Consider the following 22,994-nt stretch of genomic DNA (forward strand, 5'->3'; position numbering starts at 1 on the left):
TTCTCAAACATTAACAATTTAACTTTATTCTTTCAAGATGGAGGTTCTTATTCTAATCAAATCTGGTGAAAGCCCCACAAGCTGAAAAACAAGCCTATAAATCCCTATACCTAAAATACACAGTTCAATAACTCAGCAAAACTACACAATATAAATCCAAGTTTGCAGTATTGCACAGAACTAAACACACATTAATAAAAATAACATAGATGGTGAGTTATTTATCTGGGATTTTTTTAAATTCTAATATAGAAAATCACATCAACTAGTTAACAGGTCACTTCTGCGGTTCTTCTGACTTTAACAATCATAGCAATTTTTGCAAAAAGTAGATTAAAATACCTTAAAGTTAATTTATGCTAGAAGCAACTATTGATTTAAATTTATGCAACAATCTTACTGGTATATTCTGCATGACAGATATAAATATACAACATCAATGGAACAATGTCTATCAGGACAGGTACCCATACACATACACTAATTTATCTGCAGACAGAGAATGGTTTATATACCTGCAATATTAAATGTATATGTTCACAAGTTAGTTGTATACAGGACTGACTTTAACCATATTATTTCAGACATGATTACAGCATGATGAACTTTTTATAGAAACGAGAAATAAAAAGCTTCCTGGAATTAAAAAGTCTTCCCCAGCCTATTTTTAACCCTGCAGGAAGCAACATATGTGACAAATATAATTTGAAACAATTACCGTCTTCTAGGAAACCAAACAGGATTTGACTGACTGAACTGTCATTTTTCAGATATTGAAGAACTATGTTAAGTTAGTTATCCTAAATGCTACCTTCCTAGGTCTCCTAATTACTATGAGAATAAATAAGGTTAAACAGATGCTCAGGTCCACATCCCCTCTCAGAGGTCAATAACCTCATTAATATCAAAAATTCCCTGTGACCATGCGTACAAAAGGTAGGAGGCTGGGAAATGGGAGCAGGGAGGGTAGACTAGCTGCTGCTTGAAAAAACAATATTTACTATGGACCACATGGATAAATTAAAATTTGCCAGATGGCAAAAGGAAAGAAAGGAAGCACACACACATTTCATTAAGGAAAAAGTAAAATATCGGTAAACACTTAAAAACATATGAGAACAGTTTAAGTGGCAATTCATTTAAAGACATTAAAACACAAGCAAACCTACACGCCTACTCACAAACAAATACTGCTTAGTGCCATATGCCTCTGGGTCCTTGCTTACTGGCTGCTGAAGACCCGAGTGCTCTTTTTGCTGCCTTTGCAGAAGTACAGCCTCTCTCATGCATCCACACAGCTAGTCCCTTCTTCGGGCTCTCAATTCACACATGCATTCACCAAAAGCCAGTCGCACAGACAAGGAACTGTGCAAGGATGAAGCAGCACGAGGAAGGGCAGAACTCTTCACTAATGAGAAAGGACAGAGTTTCACAGGTACAGGGAGTGTCAGAAATAGAATGGGGGCACGCAGAAGAAGGGAAAATGAAATACAAGCAACCTCTGGTTTGCGGTGCTTCTTTGCTGAAATATCACCCCTCTTGTTTCAAAAACTCTGAATTTTAAATACATAGATCAGTACCTTTAAAAAGAGCTGGGAACTTCACATATTCCAGAGAAGTTGCATTTTGGTGATGATTACTAAGTCTGAGTCAAATTTGAAGCAACTGCAGCTAATGCCAGTTTAATATAAGTTTTACTGTAAAATTAAGTTCTACTTTAAATATGTGTAATTTTTGAAAAAAATTCAACCTGAATTTGATATATGGGAATTTCACTTCCTTCTAAAATCACATTATTTTGACATTTGGGTGGAATTATGCAATATCATGTAAGGAAGGGCTTATTATATCTAGCTAATTTAGAATAAGGATTCGTGTTTTAATGTTTAAATATCTGAATGATAGTTCAGATGTCTTGGTTTCTGAAATGAGAAATTTCCTCGGTGACCTTCAGTTTTCAGCCTCATATTTGAAATGAAAAGTAATTTGGCACAGTGCCGTTGGGTCCCATAGGGCTTCCAAGTAAAAATTTGTTAATTTTACAATCATCCCTGGAAATTATGTAATAGTTTTAGCAGAAATGAACAAACATTATGGACACTGAACCTATCATAATGTAATCCATTTTTTCATTCTAGCAATATTCAGCAATAATGAAGGGAAAAAAAGGACAAACCTTAAGAGCTTATAATAATAACCTTTGCCTAATAACCTTTTATTCCATATCCGTGATTCAGGCAGTCAATTGTACCAACTGCTATGTTTCATGGCCCAATTCCAGAAATGCTCAATGTATTCACATTTCCCTTCCCTGAAAATCTGGTTAAATACAAAAATGCAAATTTGGTAGAAGATGTTATCGTACAGCCTGTTTTGTCAATATGAAATACCTATGAAATATGAAGCAGATGAGTCCACCATTTCTAACATTTCTGTACTGTCACCAGAAAATAAACATGAAACTGCAAACTAAACATAGAAGGGTGAATTAGGACTTGTGTTACAAAAATTTCACACCACTAGATTCACCTGAAATGTAATCCATTGCAAAAGGAATGACAGCAGAAACAGCCTACCACCCCTCCCATCCCAAGTATAGAAATTGGCTTTCAAAGTAGAAGATAAAAATTGTAACCTAAAAAATCCACAAAGCAAGGATGGCCTTGAAAAGTCACATCTCCACAAAAGTTCACGAAATCAGCTGTACTAAAGAGTTTCAAAATGTTTGGCTTCCCACTGAAAAAAAAAAAAACAAAAACAAAACCCAAAAAAACCCCCAACAACATAAAAAAAGCCTAAAAACTTTTCAAATAAAAAATTAAAAACAAAAAATAAAAACATTGAGAATTAAAATTGGTCAAAATCTACCTCATTTGGGCTTTTTTCTTTGGCAGAGAAAAGACATGCATCTGCTAAAAACCAGCATTTCCAGATAGAACTACATTAAAATGATGCAGCACAAGATAATAATTCCTGATAAACCACAGAACATTACATGGATAGCTTATATACCCTGAAGACAAAGCCTTATCAATCCACAAAGTTTAGAGATCAGTTAGTGTAAAGCCTGAGTGTCCATACAGTCTTGGAGTACCTTTTTCCTTTAAAGAAAAAAACACACACTCAAACAATAGAAAACAAAAAGATTAGACATTATTTCTTTTCATGTAAATTTTTATAATCTAACTCAGGGGTTTCATTTCCAGTATTTGTACTTCTAAAAACAAATCAAGCAACTGAAGTTTAAACATTGGGGTTTTACCCCTTTCCATCTGGTGGTTCTGCATTTTCTTGAAAATCTCACTGCATACTACCAACTTCTTTATTATGAGATCATTATACATGGGTTTATATAATGGATTCATTAATAGATTTTCTGTAAAGTTCAATATTCAGATTTACCACTGTAATTTGGAAGAACCATTTTTCTACTACCAGAAAGGGTAAGCTCCTTTTAAGTGGAAAAATGCACACTGTCTCAGCCACAGGCTATGACAGAGTTAAATTCACTCCAGTGATTACTGTTAAGTATCTATTTTAATCATACCAGATTATATTATCTGCTCCCAAAAGTAAGTACATAACGATCATTTATTTAGAACCTTGTTTCTCTCTGTAGGTATCTAATTGTCCACAAAGGCCACATGATTTATGTGTACTTGTCAAAACAGTATTTTGGGCACCCCTGGTTTAAAAAAAAGTGTCAAATTCCTCCCGCGCAATGGGACAGATTAAATGACCCATTAAGCTTAATTTAGCTGAGGCACCACTACAAGTTAATTAGTTAAAGGCAAGATTTTCAGTCTAGGTCATAAATTGGGCCCAGTTTCCCACTGAGACCATTTAAGTTAATGAAGAGAATACACTAGAATGAGAGGAGCTCATACAGTCTGCGAAAGGTCACTGCTGCCAGGGCAGTGGATTTTGACACTTCAGAACTGCAAGGTGTCACAGGTATGAGACAGCGTGCAAAGCCATCGTTAAATGAACTATGCTGCACTTTAGGCTGCTTTATGCTTCTGCCTCTTTGTATTGGGCCGAGAATGTAAGGCGAAGCTTAAAAAAAAAAAAAGTAAAAACTTCATATACAATGATTCTGGTTTTAAGAAAAACACAACAGCGTAAGAACATTTCCTAAAGAACTACTAAAATAGCCTCATGTAAAGCCTTAGTATCTTCAGCACACGTATAAAGACAGGCTGCTCATATTACACCAGAACATCAGTTTTCCAAACAATTTTCAACCAGAGGCTAAGATCAGCAATGTTATGTTAATTAAACAGTAGTAATGTACGGTCACTATGAAACTCTTAAACCAAGCTTAGCAATCACTCTGGGGCACTGAGCAGACAGCTGATAGCAACTGAAGTCCCAGTACAAGCACAGTTTCCATGACTATTTAATATTAAGCCACAGTGATGACCTGAAGTCTATGGTATTAAATTACACCCCTAAATATTGTGCAGAGACAGAATTTACTAGTTAGTTAAAGTATAGTTTTGATAAGCAAAGTCTTACAAATATCTTTATAATGAGAACTATGCTCCAAGACTCAAGTTTTCTTTTTTTTTTTTTAACAACTGTATTCAATAGTATGTATCAACTTCACAGTGAAAAGATGACAGCCCTGGCCCTTTGAAAACAACTACAATTCCCAATGACTTCATTACAATCAGGATTTTATCCTACGCCTCTCATCTGGCTTACTGAACGCTAGCTACAGCTAGGTTTTTCCAGTCTTGCGGCCTTTTTCTTTAACTGGCCTTGACTGCATCTTTCCAGAACTTGTTCAGAATTTATCAAAATTCCCAACGACTAACCCAAAGCAATGTGCTTTTCCAGTAATCCACCTTTGGATCCCACCACTCTCTGTAGAGAATCAGAAAGGAACTTTAGAGGCTTGCTCCTGCAGTTCAAAACTACAATACACTTCTGGGTATCTTGTTCTGTTCTCTCTTGGTCTCTGTTGCAAAACCAAAGAAACTACTGAGCTAATGCACACCACCAAGGCTCCTAATGCCACACAGTATCACCATCAGGCAAATCAAAGATGTACTAAGAAGCCACAAGAAGAAAAAGCATTCAGCTTTAATGAAGTTACATGTCTATACTATGAGTTTCTTATCTTTTTTCAAGAAGGAAAAAAGCCTCAGAAGTATTAAAACAACACAGAGATACTTGTTGTTTCCTCCCTTCCAAAGCTTGTGTTAATTTGAGCCTCATTTTCTCTAGTTATTCAAAAGTTATTTTCAATTACTACTTTCTCTATTTAGCATCCCACTTTGCAGATTTGCAGCCTTTATATTTGTAATTATAATTTTCTATTACAGTTGTAAATGCTCTTAAATAACCAAAGTCTTTGTAACAACCTTTTCAATCTTTTAAACCATTTGACCCAGTCTGTTTCCAAACAGAAAATGAAAGAGCATTTTTGAGCTCTTCGAATATATTAAAAATAATTTTAAATAAATTATTTCTGCTTAACTATTTCTACATGGTTTAATTAAATAGATACACTTTGAATATTAAATCATTCAAAAGTTAGTTTCAAAACAAGTGAAGCATCTTTCAAAAGACTATCATTAAATTTGACAAAATCATTTGAGCAATAAAAAAAAAATCACAGGCAATTAAAAAAAGTGGAAATTAATGACAAAAAAAAATCTTTTTAATTGTCTTTTGAAATGGCACAATGTTTACTACCTTTAAAACAAGCATCAAGTGTCCTTTGAAAAAACACTCAAAAATAAGCTGCTTGGTAACTTGGACCAGGTGTAAAACGCACTGAGAATAGGACAAGAGATTGACACCTCCTGACATGATGACGCCTGGCAAACTCAACACTTATGACTGACTTGGAAGTCAGAACTAATAATTAAATGTCTACATTAATTTACCAAATACCTGTATGAATTAATTCAATTTTGACCATGAAAGTAATGTCATTGGTATTACTGACACAAAACTTAGTATCTTTACTACTTATTTCTAAAATTGGTACATTCAACTATTTTGGAGCTATTCAAAAGTTAAAATTTGTAAATTGCTTTCCATTATAAGATGTTGAGTAGAGCTTTCATAACTACTGAATTTATCCAATGTGTAACTAGCTTGTTATCACAAATAACTGCAAAGACCCAGTATGGCTTCTCAGAGGAAATAGATGCCATACTCACACAATTAAAGTTCTGTGTGACTTCTTTATTCATTAAACACCCTTTTCCACACAGTTCACCAGCAAACCTGAAGTCAAAGCAGTGATGCATTTAAACTCAGTAATTACTATCCAAGGCAATGTAGTACTTGCAACAATAAAGCAGGCATACTAATTCAACTGCTGCTATGATCTTCAGGTCTTACATCCTGCTCTAACGCAATTAGTCTACAAAGAACTAATTACCCTAATCGAGCAATCACAGTTTCACTGACATCTTACTTCCTCTAACAGCTATAAACACCATTGGGCTAAGATAGCACCTAATTAGTTTTCCGTATCACTGTTTACAATGCAGTTTGAATTGATTATGTTTACAACATTCCCTAAATACTTACTTTACTACCAGCAACTACATACTTATTCAAAACTACTTGCACAAAACAGTGTTAATACTTATGGGTCTTAGTCTGATAATAAAAAGGTCAAAAATCTTCTTCCATTGTTACTGATGTTGTTTGCAGTCTCTGTAAAAGAAACCTGTACAAATGAACAAGTCTTTTATCTCCATCTCAGGTGCCAAAGCCCTTCCCAAACAACAGTGATTCTCAATAGTTAGGAATCACTTTAACTTGTAGCAAGAGAGATTTTGCTGTATATTAAAGAGGGTAGAGAACAAGTTGGTTTCAGTGCTCACCTAGCTACAGAGACCATGGAATCCATATCACTGAAAGTTTTAAAAGCAAGCTAGGCAAACCTCTACTAGAATGACACTTAATAATGCTTCTGAGCAAGGGGACAGATAAAACTCCTTTCAAGAATCTCTGCAATCCCTATTTGTGTGTGATTTTCACAAACGCTACCTGTTCTATAGTCCTCAATGTAGCGATAGAATACTAACTTATTTGCAACTCACTAAACAAACCAAGAGCTTACACTTCTGGACTCAGTGATTACTCCAAAGAGAGCACAATGAATAAGAAGAAAAAGAAGAAACAGAAAGAAACCACTCTTTGGTTTGCCTGGAATTATTATTTAACTTCTGAAATTATTACCGATTTCAGCTGATCATAAAAGAAAACAGAAAAAAAACCCACAGGGTATTTAAAACACATCTCTCTACTAAAACCAATTTTAGATGTATCACAGCTCAACATCACTATTATTTATACTTGCCTGACTTTTGGCACCATCATTCGGTGTTGTACCATTAGCGTGTGGCAGATTGATGCCATCAGGGTAAAGACCTCTTCACTAGCTGAATCTCTCCAAACCATATTCAGTAGAGTGTTTGTCTGCTGCTTTGTATCTAATTTCTTTAGACACTCCTCAGTTATGTACTGAACTGATATTCTCCCATCACCCTACAAACATACCAAAGAAAAATTTGCTTTAAGTCTCTTTAATGATCAATTATCCCCTTTTTAAAGAAAATAATACTTCAGAATTTTACTAGAGCATAAATTTTTCTTGTACAGTAATTAAAATGTAAGCATATCTGTGTACCCCAGTAGCATTCTTAAAAATATCAGACCCAAGAGCCAACTTAAATCCCTAGGTAGGCAACTGTTGGGTTGTGGTATTGATCTTTTCACTAAGGCCAGTGGGAAAGACTCCCTTTCGTGTAAGCATGTTCTGCAAAACTTGGATACAATAAGGTAAGATCATTTACTTGCATAAAACATGCAAATAGTCATCTCTTCCCCACTGACATCAGTCAGCACTGAACATGAAATCCAGAAATTGATGCCTACTCTAAGTTCCTTTACAAACAGTATTTTCACATTCATAATCCATTGGTTAAAATACAACAAAAAACTTCCGGGGGGCTAAAACACATTTGGGGTGTACCAGAAGCATACGAAGAGGAATGCTTTCTCTTGATATAGAACTAAGTGGAGTTCAACCTTTTCTGTTCCTTGTTGATTCTCTCTATTTTGCCCCCAACAGAGCAAAGCAGTCTGGCTCATTGAAGGGTCCAAGTTATCCCATTAAGAATTTTTAAGAAAGAGGTGTTCCCCAACAAGCCCCCCGCTGTTTTGAGGGTTTTTTTGTAAGACAGGCATGCATGAAAATACGGAATACATAAACTTACAGGCAAAACATATGAAAAACATAATGCAGTAAACAGTATTATGTATTAAAGCCTACCCACAGCAGATCAAAGCCTACCCAGAGCAGATCTTCTCTAATTTACAAATCACTATAAGTTACCTGTGAACAGGAATTTATGCTTTGTTTTTACCTAATTACCTCTTAATCATCACTGATATCTCTAAGCCACAAGTAGAATCTGCCAATTTTTACATCACATACAGTATGTGCCTATCTGGCAAATTAAGTATTTTATTCACACTATCTTGGTAAAGATTTTGGGTTAACAGCAACATACTGCATCTAAAAATGCAGAAGTAAAAGGCTGCATGTATTCCCCAGCAGTATGGCTCTTTGTAAGAGGTTACTCTCAATATCGATGTTTTAAAAATGCTGCATCTTTCAGAAATGTACATCACCTTACTTGAAATATAAGTAGGCTTTATAGGAACAGTAACTCTTAGAAAAGCTGGTACACTTTTGCTTTCAACACTTAACCAAGAAAATGCCAGGAAGCCTTAGAATACCCGAGACAAAAATTCAGAATTCCCAGCTCAGTGTGGGGAGGCAAAATAATCTATGAGACTTTTTTTTTTAATGAACCCTAAATATGTTGAAATTTCACACATTCCACAAAGAAAGATGGCACACTGTGTAAGTCCTTTGAATGGCAGTGTCTTCTGAGAGATTATATAAAGGCCAGTAAGAAACTGTTGAATTTTTGTCTCTCCAACTTTGGCTGTGCAGAGCCTTGATCCAAGTGTCAGGAGGTTAAAGTTAGCGCAGATTCATTTTACCGGTGGAAGTTTAAACTACAGTGAAAAGTTCTATTTATAATACAGTCTCTATACATTATTATAGAAAACAGTGTGCCCCCTTTGAGGGCTTTCAAGGTGCTGGATATATTTAAATACAGAGCTAATTCTACAGGGTAAAGCCTGTAGTTGAACTTGTAGTATTTCCACAAGAAAAAAAAAAAGAAAATACTAATTTGGAAGATCAGATTCGTATCTTTCATGATACCTTAGCATCATCACGGATTTAAAGATACCTTAGCATCATCACAGACTTAAAGAATACAGAGTGACACAGTCTCTGTAAAATACAAATATCTAAAGAAGTTTAAACTTTTTTTGTTAAATAAAAGCTCTGTCCTTCAGCAGACACACTACCTGTACTTTAAGATTTCTTATTATAGTAAGGGTTTTGTTTTTAATGTAAGCAACCAGTTCCATTTGCTTATAGTGAGCAGCCATCTATTTTTAAGAAGTAAACATGCTCCCTTCTACATGTAGCTAGAAAAATACTGCACTACGGTGATCGTATTTTTGCCTGTATTTGCTGCTGCTGTAATACAAATCCATTCAAAGAAATTCTGTAGTGCTTACTGGTGTAGTTGTCATTTTACTGATCTCTTCATCCTCATCTTCAGAATCACTGTTTGCATCTTGACAATTTGTACCAGCAGTAGACACAGGCAGCTGAGAGAGAAAAGTCTGGAGTACCCTCAAATACACAAGAAGTCCTTCCTCTGAAAGGGACCCTATAGCACATACATCGAAATAAAAGATCGTTAGCCAGATTACACTGTACTATAAAATATATTTTACCAGAAATACCTGACCAAAATACATTATGCCAAATCTTCCCAAATTAAGTGTATTTTTTACTGACAAGTGTAAGAACAGCTAATAAAACAGCTCTCTCCAATACTTTTATCCACAAACTGTCCTTTTTGCTTGGCAATGAACCACATTGTGGAAATACATAGCATATTAACTCAAATATGAAAAAACAATGAATTGGCCATTTAGCTTTCTCACCCAAATATGTCTCTCCAACTGTTAACACAAAGTAAAAAAGCCATGGGGCTTGATCACTTCTTGAACATCCACTTTCTGCTACTAATAGTGCATTCAGAAAGAGTTCATAAGGGAAAATGGTCTGCACATCAGCAAGCGCTGGAATGATGAAATGGAATATCTGATCTGTAAAAGGTGCTGCCAGAAACTCCTCTGTGAAGGCTGCAAAAATCTGCTGCCTGAAATGAAGAAAAATTGACTTTATAGAAAATATAGGCAAAATTTCCCACATGGAATAACAGATCAATTTGCAAGCTTGAACATGTCCACCAAAAAGACCACAAAGCTGTGCTCCATTAATCCTGTGCTAATAAACCAAATTCCTCAGATTTCTCAAAAATGAACTTGTACTACATTATTTTCCTGATGATCTTACGTATTTTATCCTTTAAACTTTTCATAACCTCACAGAAAACTATTCTGAAGTTAATTCATTGTTTATAATCTTGAACTAAAAAGTAAATTAAAAAAGCACAATTAGTCTTTTTTCCCCAAAGTACTACTTTAACACAGAACACTATCACATGATACAACCAGTTTGATTTTTGTTCCATCCCTGACTCTTTCTGCTTGTAAGCTACGACTTATTTCTCTCCACAAACCTCAGCTCCTGTCACAAAGTTCTTTTTAACTCTAAAATTCTTTTCATTTGCCCTTAGCTGCATCTCTGCTCTTATCTTTTTCCACACCTATACTTCTATGTATTGTGATACCTGCTATTCCCTGTGCTGTTTACTGTAGCCTTCAGCATTTTATTGCCTTTTTATTAAACACACCTGAAACTACATTGTTTCATTGATGTATAGCATTACCAAAAAAATCACTACTGTTGCAAATAAAACAACAAACTGCACTGAAAGAATAGCTAGACACTCAACAACAAACTGCACACCTCTGACAATAACAAATCAGTAAACAAATATCTAATATTGTCTTTATTTACCTTGCACCTTCTGGACAGGAGCTATATGTAAAGTGCAATGGCTTCAGAACATTCTCCAGAAGTATTTTTGCAATAGGGACTCGAGAAACGTCAGAATACTCAATACTCGAGGGAAGCTTATTGTTAATTAACAAATAAAGCGACTTGTAGTAGCCTGCAAATAAAAAATATCACTTTTTAAATACAGTATTATTTTTCTTCTTTTCCATACAAAACAACTTATATACTTAACAGTAACTTGAAAAATACTTTACAATTCATTCCATGAAGCTTTACTTACAAAGACATTTTACAATAGTCCAAGTCACATTCATATAACTAATAAGATGCACTAGCAATCTCTTTGGAAATATCACTTTATAAAATCATAGGTAGATAATTGCATTCAGAGTCAGCTTGATTTTCAAAGACTGATCACTCCTGCTGATGAAGTGAATAATTTTATTTTTTTTAAATGATGACCTATGAAAAAGATGTTCTCTTCTCCTCTGAGTGACTCTAGTCATGTTTTTGACAGTAGTCCTTCCACCCTTTCAGGAATGGTGAATTTTCCCTTCTACTCCAAAACATGACTGCGTCACACACATAAAAGTCCTGTTGGCAGGATGTCTCCATTCTATAAACACCTTGCCTTAGCAGGCTGAAGAATACAATTACTGTTTCCAAAACAGGGATCTCTCAGTAATAAAATGCATTACCACTCAAGCCATAAAGACATGTCTAGAGGGTAATCTATTTTTGTCTCACTAAAGTACAAATGGAATCACGTGATTTCACTCTTCTTAAACCATCTTCCTCTTTCTCAATAAACTCCTAAACTAAGATGCAAGTTCCACAACTACAGGAAACACTGTAAATGCCAAAATAGCGTTACAAGATTGAGAGGTCCAGTCCAAGACTCTTTGTCAGGGACTACCTAAGTTCACATTCAATGCAACAAGTGGAAGTCACCATAAAGAAATAACTTAGCAATGCTGACAAGATGCACATGGAAGACAAATTATATGCAAAAACATATACTAATAAAAGCTGATTACAGATTTTTTACACATTAACCATCATAAATGATTAGGAGACAGAAAATTTGTAGTTGCACATGACCACTTATTTTTTCCTATTATAAGTGACTAGAAAGCTGAATTCTTTTACTAAAATATATGATCTAACATCTTGATAAGCTTTCATATTCAGCTGTGAGGACTGAATATTACACTAAAAGAACAAATGTAAGTATTTTGGAATATTTATTTATTATATAGTAAGCAATGAGACAAACACAAATACTTCTATAGTTTCAGCTACACCTAGGCAAGTAAAATATATGTGCTACAGCAAGAGTCATTTTTTCTGTCATAGTGACTTTGACATGTAGTAGTTAAATTCAAATCCTTAGTAACAGGATAAGATAGCCCAGTCCACTGAATGCAATTTGAAACTTACATAGAATTATTCCAACAATTAACTAACAAATTGGAAGGTGCTCTTTTTGCTTTTTATACCAATGAAGCTGGATCCAAGATCTTTATTTCATAATGGTTTTGTTTTTTCTCCCCACTCACAAGTCTTGCAAACTCAAGCTATGGTATCAGAAAGCCAAATTAATTTTTTCGTACATTCCCAGAGCAATAAAGTTTCTTCAAGACAAAACACAATTTTGGTGATAACTACACAATTCATTAACTCTCAGTATGTTTGCACAGGTGTAACGGATGGCAGTTTAGCAAACAGTTTTGCTGATGACAGTACAAGTGAAATAAAAGCTAGGTCACCATCTCTTTGCTAAGGTGTCTCTAGTGTTAGCAGGATGAAAAGGTAATGCCAATTTACAATAATAATGAAAGTTAACAGTCATAGAGAACAGTACTGCAACACAATGGCCAACTCTTACACAACTAAAGCTTGTATCTGCCATGGTGTGTGTGTGTGTGGTGCGTGTGTGTGTACACACAACTACTGGAATAAAACTTTTGTTAGGAAATATCCACCTACTCTCAAAATCTGTGGTAAAAGTCTGAATAAGTAACTTGGTAGAATATTCAATTTATAAACAGAATTTCCAAAGAAATTAAACAGTAATTTCTCAAGCAGTGATCTCACTGCAAGCAAAATACCCATCTAATGTATAAGTTAGTGTATGCAGCACTTAATTCATCATGTCTGTGGTAAAGGCAAAAATGTGATTAAACAACATGATCTTCAGGTATTACACATTCTGTTTAATTTTTGAGTATTTCTCAGAACTTCTAGATCCTAGCTACTCACCTTTTTGAATCATGTAGTGCAAAATTTGTTCAATTAATGATGTCACATAGTTGACATCTTGTAAAACAGGCAAATACGTATTCTCAGATGAAAATACCTCAAGCATTCTCATAGGAAGTGCAACATTCAGACTGTCATCATTGCAATTTTGCAATAGCCTATAAATGAAATTAAATCAAAATTATTTAACAAGATATTTCTCTTATTTCACCACAGGCATATGTACACTGGTTTAAAACTACAAAAAACCTTTCACGTTCACCTTAAAATAACTTATTTCTACTTGGTTCCAAGTGCTCTCAGTAGGTTAGCTACATCTTTTTGTTGGCACCTTTATAATAATAATTCCTGATTTTAGGATTTCTACAAATATGGCGCACTCTCTTTAAATCCTACTAAATTCTTGCTTTCAGTGACTTGAAAGTTTGGAAGTCTATTGCACAAACTGGAAGAGAAGCAAAGAATAATACATGTTTTTCCAACATGCATGGGCTGGGAACAAGTGCTGGGGAATGTCATATGTATAACTAAAACAATATGTCTTTGATTACAGACTGGAATATTAAAAATGCAACCATTCCCATCCTTTTAGCAAGTTGCTTATGAAACAACTACCAGTAACCACAGAAATGGTGAAGATTAAGAGCCGGTTTAGAATTAAAAGGATTTGTTAGTATGAGATGTATATAGGCATAGCTGCCCTAACAATGTGCTTTCCTTCCCAGCCATTCTGAAAGATGGGACCTATCAGCAAAAACTGTTTTGACACCATAGCTAAGGCATTTCACTAAACAGAAAAAAAGATACTCTGACAAGACCTTTTTTGCAGATGTAGCTGCAATCAAACTAACATTCTTTGCGACAATATTACACAGTCACCTTTTTTTTCCATAGCATCAAAAGCTACAACTTCTCATTAATCTGAACTTATCCCAGGGAAATACTTTTTTGACTACCTGTCCCACTGCTCACTTTCTGGGCTTCTGCAAAAAATTAAAGTAGCTCAGAAAGCAAGACAGACACCTATCATCATGCTGGCAAGGTAAAGTTAAGAAGAGCTTCTTCCTCCATTGTCCCTATATGTATAGGCAGGGACAGCTCTTCCACTCCTTTTGTTTTCCCACATCACCCAGTCAGGAAGGGAGAGTGGGAATACTAACAGAGCTCCATTTACAAAACCAGAATTTCAACTGTAGTGAAAAGGTACAATTCAATCCAGTGACACCACAGCTGTGTTCTGCTGTACATGGACTCTGAAGCCCACCACTCAAGTCTTCAGTATCTGGTGTCACTGTTTATTATACATACAGTATACATAATTGTAAGAACACAAGGTTCAGTGACTTGAATGAAACAATTTTCTAAAAAAAGTCTCAAAATTAAAAGGAAAAAAACTATTTTAAAGTTCTGGAGAGTATAACTGGTTCCTATTATTGATAAGAACAAATATATTGTTTTCTAACACTAGGCTTTAGCTGCCAGCTATTCAAGTCACCTTGATAGATTTACCTTCCTGTGATCCTCCAAGGACCCTCCCACTACAGATAATAAATGTACTGCTGAAGCCAGTAATGTAATTGCTTAACATGTCTTAAATTCAAAATAAAGTGCAAGGAAAGGCATCTTAAATAATACTAGTTTTAAAACAAAATACATCCAAAGTATATCCTTGGCACATTAGTCTAACTCAGATAATATCGTCTAATCACTATCAGTTCTTCTGGCTTCCACAAATATTGCTAATGATATCACTATATCCAAACAGTTAAGAACATACTTATGCCCATCTCTAGGCAGGGCATCCCTTATGCCCATGTTGAACTTGAAAGTCAATAGAGCTTAAGAACATTCCACTGTTCTTGCATAGGAACAAGTATCCTATACCATGGCCTAAACATGTATTTAACATAAACAGTTCTCTCCATAAAACGAACTTACATTTAATACTTCACCTGTTGCAAAAAGAAACAAACAAGTGCCCAGCATAATTTCTCAACCCACTTTAGACAGTAGCACATCAGAAAAAGAATTTACCTGCAACACAACCCCAACAGTCTTTTTATTTGGAATAAGCAAGTAAGTCTGTCTGGACCATCCAATTGCTTAACAAACTGAGAACTCTGTTTAATTAAATTCTGACACATCCATACCTGGGAAAAGATAAGCACAAGTTTACTGTTTATAACAACAAGTTATAATATTTATTGCAACACAGACAGTAGTATTTCAGTCCTGGTTTGGATACCTTTGGAGGACTTACAGAACACAAAGGAAGACAATCATATTCAGCTGATAAAAAAGAAATTGTTACACAACATAAACTACACAACTGCTTGTACTAAACTTTCAAAGTTAAGACTGAATTACACTTACAAATAACTTTACTCTTGCAACAAATTTATCTGATAATTTTTTGTTTTAAATAGGCATAATTCTTTAATGTCTATTATTAATACCCACTATGAATCATATTTACTTGTACATTTGGGATGTTTGCAGTGACTCGGCAATTGATATGCCAGCATTATTGACCAGTGATGGAAAAAACCAAACAAACAAACAAAAACAAAAAAACAACCAACCCAAACAACTTAGAATTTAATTTTTAAACAATATTTTCCACTTAGCTCTCTGGTCATTCCTAATAGAAGCATATTATTTTTAATAAACTACTGTGAATAATACACACAAGATTTTTCAAGGCTTAATTTCACAAATTTTGTGTGTGCGTGCACATAAAATCTCATTTTAATATATTCTGCCTAAATGAAAAACAGCAGAGTGCAAGCCAGCAAAAGCCAGAATTCTTAAATGAATTTACTGAAGTGGTCAAAGCCTTTTTTGCATCCCTTCAAAATCTTTTAAGAGTACTTTAAAAGTGCATGAAATAAAAGTACTATGGATCAAAGTAGGTAACAGTACTCACCAAACGCTTAGAATCCTCATTCTGTCTATAGAAAAAGAGTAACTGACGAACTAAAAGAGTCAAATTGGCTCCATTAGCAGTGGAAAAGGTTCCTCCAGACTGGGCCAAATCAGCATAGCGATCAAATTCACTTCTTTGGATAGAGTACTTAAAAATAAGACATGCATCAATATATCAATAATGGTTATGATGTAAAATAGAGATGCAAAATTTTAAAAACATCATTTCAGCTGCCCATCCGAAGTGGTTGCAAAGTAGTAAAATGGATACAACACATACTTGTTAAGAGATCAAAACATACACACAATATCATAGTTAAAGCCATAACTGCTTTCTGTAAGTCAGGAAATATACATTGCAACAAATTTGTTGCGTTTCATCTAAAGAATATCACATCAAACATTTTCACCTAGTTTAAAATCACTAATGTTTATTAAGTAAACAGATACAACTCTTTCTTAAAATAATCTACCCAACAGCAGCTTAGAAAGAACATCTTTTTGACTCAAACTACCTTAGCCATAACAAAAAAAAAAGTTCCACTGGTGTGTGAAAGCTGCTAATACCTAACTGTTTTCATTTGCTTTGTCAGCTCAAAAAACCATTGTGTAATCCCACTGAAGTCCACTGGCACAGACACGCTTTGCAGAATAAATGTCCATCTACTAAAATATTGAGGTTCAAATGAAAATGTCAAGAGGGAAAAAGACCTTCCACTTTGTGGGCAAACACAATACTCAAGAAGATGAAGATTTTTCAATGGAATTATTTATTACTAGAAAGTCTTATTTGCAGCAAAACTGTTTTACAGCTTTCTAAATAAATAAATAAATAAGTACATACTTGATGTTTTCTGTCTCTGTACCCTCTTACAAATGACTGGATTATTATTGCATTTTTCAGCCTCCGCCTTTCTTCCTGTAAAGCAAAGAAAATTGAAATCAACGTTGTGGAACTGACTCTAATTTCTACCATTTTAAGAAATATATTTGTATACAAAAGGAATTTTTTTAAATTAAAATTAAGCAGTAATCATCAGTAAAATAAGGTGTTTGAAGGTTTGCATCCAATACACATAAATCACGGAGCAAGCTTTTTATGTTTTTAAATGTAAATTTACCACTAAGATATTGCAAAAGAATTTTTAATACTCAATAAGTATGTAATACTACAGAAATCAAAATAAACACATTCGTATTTTATTAGACAAAGCCCTAATACTAAAATGTTGAAGAATTCATCAAACTCAATGACTCCCTTTCTCTTTCCGCATAGATCAGCTAACACTGAAGACCCGCTTATTTGTTTCCATTCAAATAATATATCAGTATTATGAGGCTGGCGCAGTTTAAGCGTGGGGAAAAGAAAACACAAACCACAAAAAAAAATTTCCGTTATTTGGAGACAATACTGCAGTAAAAGGAAAATGAGCCTTAATGCTTTAAGCCCAGGAGCACAATATGGAAATTAATAAGAAATCTTGCTCTCTCCTTCAAACCAGACATGTAAAGTGAGTCATTTTATGATGTCTTCCTCAGTAGCTAGAAAGAGTAGTTAAAACCATCCTTTACAATGGCTCACTTTCTGAGGAACTGAAAGCCAGCTTGCTTAAGGTACTATGGAAAGAGCACTCAGTGAGTCCCCTGACAACCCACACCCCCAGCATATCCCATCACAATAAATATCCAAGGGAAGTGGCTAGTGTAATTAGGTTTCTAATAATGTCCATATAGTTTCTTACGGGATGAAAGAGGGAAGTAAATAAAATAGTTGCTTATGAACCTACAGCTACAAAGCAGTTGTTGAGGAAAGGAAAGTACGAAGACCAAGAGTAAAAATGAGAGAAGCCTGCTTCGAGAAGAGAAACTTTAACCTAATCAATCCTTGAACTATAACAAATTTTATTTCATTAAAATACATTTGGGAAAGTTCACATAAACTTTCAACTCACAAAACCTTGATTTTTAATTTATTGTCCCATAAAGACACATCCAACTTAAGAACTTAACCTGAACTGACCAGAGAAACACCAGATGAAATTGCTATCCAATGCCTATTTTATTTTTCTTGGAAACCCCGGTTCCTAAAGCAATTTCTCTGAATAAGCATGTACTTAAAGACTCTGATTACCTCTAGAGTGTGGACGAAGCTCAAAATTTGATAGGCCAAAGGATATTTTTCTCTCCAAACTATCTAACAGTAAAAGTGCAAAGTATGGGGGCAAGCTAGAGAGAGTTTCAATTACAGAGAGGCACTGCCTCTTCATAATCATAATGTAATGCTTGACTAAAAAGTAGATATCTTCTCCTTTTCTCTAGGTACATGTTTTATCCTAGAATACATAATTATCAATTAGCGACCCTTAATTGCAAAGGTTTTAAGTCTGAGGTCACTGCTAAGATTCTGCTACAGGCATTTTTTTAAAAGCCATAACTGATTTTCTTCTGAGAGGAATCATTCATTTTGTGAGAATCTGATATATGCCACAGAAAATCGTTGTGTGTATGTGTGTACGTATACAGATATGAGTATATGACTTTGCATCAGCTTTGCAGCAGACAGAATTAAGCAACTGAATGGGTTATTTTGATATATGGCAAAAAGTTTATGAAGCGCTGTAGTGGTTTAACCCCAGCCAGCAACTAAGCACCACGCAGCAGCTCGCTCACTCCCCCCCCACCCAGTGGATGGGGGAGAAAATCGGGAAAAGAAGTAAAACCCATGGGTTGAGATAAGAACGGTTTAATAGAACAGAAAAGAAGAAACTAATAATGATAACACTAATAAATTCCAACAGTAATAATAAAAGGATTGGAATGTACAAATGATGCACAGTGCAATTGCTCACCACCTGCCAATCGATCGATCCCCAGTTAGTCCCTGAGCAGCGATCCCCCCGCTCCCACTCCCCCCCAGTTCCTATACTAGATGTGATGTCCCATGGTATGGAATACCCTGTTGGCCAGTTTGGGTCAGCTGCCCTGGCTGTGTCCTGTGACAACTTCTTGTGCCTCTCCAGCCTTCTTGCTGGCTGGGCATCAGAAGCTGAAAAATCCTTGACATTAGACTAAACATTACTTAGCAACAACTGAAAACATCAGTGTGTTATCAACATTCTTCCCATACTGAACTCAAAACACAGCACTGTACCAGCTACTAGGAAGACAATTAACTCTATCCCAGCTGAAACCAGGACAAGCGCAAAAAAGTCTTTTTGCATATGTTGGTAAGGACTCACTGATCATAAATTTGATTCGTAACACAGCATTGTGAACTAACTGGTGAAATCCTAGTAACTTCCTAGTGAAGTTGGTCTGTAATTATACATCCAGATTGGAAAGAAAAAAAAAGCAGTATCTGTCCCCAGAAACAGAGGAGCCACTGCAGAACTTCTATTTAATCTAGCAAGGGTCAAACACATCTTTAATGGCCAAATAGCTACGCTTTCTTGACTAGCATGAAACCTACATAGTTATACTTTTTACATCATTTTTAAGACCAAAATTTTTTTTCAACTCATATCGGGGAGGGAATGACAACATGAAGACGTTCACTTTGAATCCATACTACCAAATTTTGTTTTCATGATGACACATACATTAATGTTTTAAAACTGGCCTGTTTTCCTTTCATTGCCTATTTCTCCTTTGCGTTATTCCAAACTGAATTATCCATGGCAGTAAACTTCCATCACAAACCAGTATTAAGGCTTCCTAAAGCCTCACACATCAGCTTCTCATTGGTCCTCAATTATCAGGTGATTTCAAAGCACTTTAGGATGCACTCAAGTATCACTGTTCTGATTTTACCTTCACAGAACTGAGGCACACATTGGGGAAGTTAATTACTGCAGGTCATCCAAGAAACCATAGCAGAACCAGGAAGAGAAGACAGTTTGCTGAGACCAAACCATAGTAACAGATTATCGACAAGCCAAAAAATGCAATTTGCTAGCCAAATACCTATCTCTTCTCAACAAAGACTAGATCCAATGAGCACCAAAATAAAAGGAAAAATTCCCTTTGCACCTAGCACATGCTTAATCACCTTCTTTTGAGATGAAAATCACTTCTGGGAAGCACCTTAAAAGCAGTCAAACAGTTTATCAATTCTAGTACACTGGAAGACTATATAGAACTTGCAAACTGAAACAAAACATTCCTGAACTAAGTACAACTGCAGCAGAAGTACTTTGGACTATAAATGTTACTACATCAAACAAAAATCCAGTGTGCATGCAAATGCTTACAGTCTACTTTACCTCTCGTTTTCTCCTTTCTTCCTGAGTACGATGCAGGAGAGAAGCCTTTTCTTCCTGTAAGGCACAAACAAAGATACTATTGCATTTTCATTCAAACACGATTCAAACGTGTTCATGATATTTAATACAGACTTCACTTTGGGGATTGTTCATAATATGTAATACGTAAAACACTGGAGAAAAGTAAGCGTTAATCATTTTCCGCACTTACAAATACATGCAATGCAACCCTGTCAAAAGCACAGTGACGGAGGGAAGCTATGTAAAAAGAAAAGGGACAGGCAAAGAGCAGCAAACTATACTGATCCCTGTCCAGGTTTGTGTTCTCAGCATCCCAGTAATCTATGCCAACACCATCCATTTACAAATGGGGGAGCTGAAACATAATAGGGTCCCAATCCTACCAGGTAGTACCAAATGTTTATCGAGTGTTTTCCTTGCTTGGAGTGTACATAAGTCATTGGCCCAGGTGCGTACAGCAAGTTGTGGCACATTCAAAGCAATTACATACTGTTCCAAAGCCCCATGCTTTTGTCTAACTTGCAAAAAAGCATTAAGCTCTTTTATTTACTTATCCTTTTCCTCAAAACGTGTCCAGAAAGGATGTCAAAACAGACTTATGTAACATAAATGGAAGGAATTTTTTCTTTTAAAATTTGAGCTTTTCACCCAAATTAAGGCTACAAACTGAAACTTTCAGGACAGCTCTCTCTCCAATAAAGAAAAAGAAAAGAATGCTGAAGCATTCACGAGGCTTCTAAAGAACAATATCATTACAATAGAAAACCTGTGCATTAGCTTTTAAACCACAATCTTAAATCAGTACACATAGATTACAAAATATAAACAAAGATTCATTTATTTGCAAGAATCTCTTACTGGATGGTTCTGTGTAGTTTCCAAGGAAATACACAAAATAATTCCTTTTTGATGCAGAGTATTCAGCTCCCACTGCAGACAATAAGAGTTGAAAGTACCCTAGCACCAGTCTAAAACAGACAATAGATTTAAGGACACCATTTTCTTTTTTTGCCTCTAGGACACATGTAACTACTTCCTTTTTCTCCCTATGCCCAAATAATACACACTCAAGCTGAAAATGTATTGTAACTGAATACATAAAAATAAATTTGAAGTTGGCAAACAAATGTTTACAAAATATTTAACCACATCTAAAACAACCATGCTGGAATATTTTCAATGTCTATATGCAGATACAAAAACTGAGGGCAAAACTGTTCTGCATTTCTTTTTTGACAATACAGAGGAAGCAAGGTCATGATTCTCCTAGTTTCTTCAGGATAGAATATACTTTAATGCAGACCACCAAGAGAGAATGAAAAAAGAAAAACATAGATGCAAAAGGGGAATTTAAAATTGGGTTCGTATTTCAGATCATTTACTGGAGCAAGCATAAAGAAAAAAAATCCCACAAGAAGGTTAACCATCTTTTCCTCTAAAGACAGTATTTATGGCCAAAGACACCACTAACTACAGCTATTGCCCTCTAAGGACAGGGTTTTTTCTATGTGTTAAACACAGTATAAACAAATCATACCAAAATCCATACATAAGATGATGTATCTCCACTCAAGCAATAGGAAAGGCTCCAGGTCTGCTTGGTAACATGAGGCAATGTACTAAAGAAATAACCAACAGATGGCTTAAAGTTTCAAGACTGTTTTTAACAATTACTTCTTTTTCAACAGCTGATACCCAATACATTAAAGAAGTTAGTAAAATGTTCCTTGTTAGAAGTGATCAGAGTGACATCTCTTCAATACGCTTGGACAGTTTCATTCTGCAGGCAGCACCACGCAGAGAGCATTTCTGCTTAGAAGCAGTGTTGTGAATTAGTCCTTACACTTCAGAGCAGACTGAAAGAAAAAGCAAAATAACATACAGAAAATGGAAGACAAATTGCTACGTGAGTGGAGAAGAGAATCATACAAAAAAAATACAAACACAGTAAATGCAAGGGATTAGTAGATAAAGGAAAATAAGTGGCCAGAGGGCTTATCAAAAACAAGTAATTTTAAGTATTTGCAGAGGGAGGGAGATATAGCAGGATAGCGTATCCTCACTTAGTGTGTCACCAGCTTTGGAATGAAGTCTCTTTAAATCAATTCACTTCTTAAAAAAAAACAAAACTTTTAAGTTTTTAGTCAATGTCACATACTTGCTTTGAGTATTTGTAAGGAAAAACACCAACTTTCTAAAGTATAAATAAAGTACAATAGAGGAACTGTCTTAAAATAAAGAATAAAATATTCAAGTAAGTACATCCCACCTTTAAAAAATTATTATGGGTCAAATAATACTGTTGTTCACAAGACACACACAGATCAGGAATAGAATCATAACTATGATGAAATGCAAGAAAAATATAACTTCTTCAGAGTTACTCAACCCAACTGGAATACACTGTCTCTTCAGAAATTAAAAAGTAACAGTAAATACGCAATAGAAAATAAACCTGCTGTGGGAAAGAG

General features: G+C 35.1%; 1 protein-coding gene across 1 annotated transcript in view; it reads right to left on the reverse strand.

Moving 5' to 3' along the window:
- UBE3C (ubiquitin protein ligase E3C) overlaps positions 1–22,994 on the reverse strand; it is an 81,325-nt gene that overhangs the window by 50,406 nt on the left and 7,925 nt on the right. Inside the window, exons 2-10 of the mRNA XM_049798256.1 lie at positions 20,503–20,556; positions 17,085–17,159; positions 16,242–16,388; positions 15,350–15,465; positions 13,316–13,473; positions 11,054–11,207; positions 10,072–10,289; positions 9,637–9,791; positions 7,331–7,518 (exon numbers count right to left, since the gene is read on the reverse strand). Of these exons, the coding sequence (XP_049654213.1) occupies positions 7,331–7,518; positions 9,637–9,791; positions 10,072–10,289; positions 11,054–11,207; positions 13,316–13,473; positions 15,350–15,465; positions 16,242–16,388; positions 17,085–17,159; positions 20,503–20,556 (1,265 nt within the window). The remainder of the gene's footprint in view (positions 1–7,330; positions 7,519–9,636; positions 9,792–10,071; positions 10,290–11,053; positions 11,208–13,315; positions 13,474–15,349; positions 15,466–16,241; positions 16,389–17,084; positions 17,160–20,502; positions 20,557–22,994) is intronic.

This window comes from Accipiter gentilis, chromosome 4, assembly GCF_929443795.1.
Source record: "Accipiter gentilis chromosome 4, bAccGen1.1, whole genome shotgun sequence".
NCBI lineage: Eukaryota > Metazoa > Chordata > Aves > Accipitriformes > Accipitridae > Astur > Astur gentilis.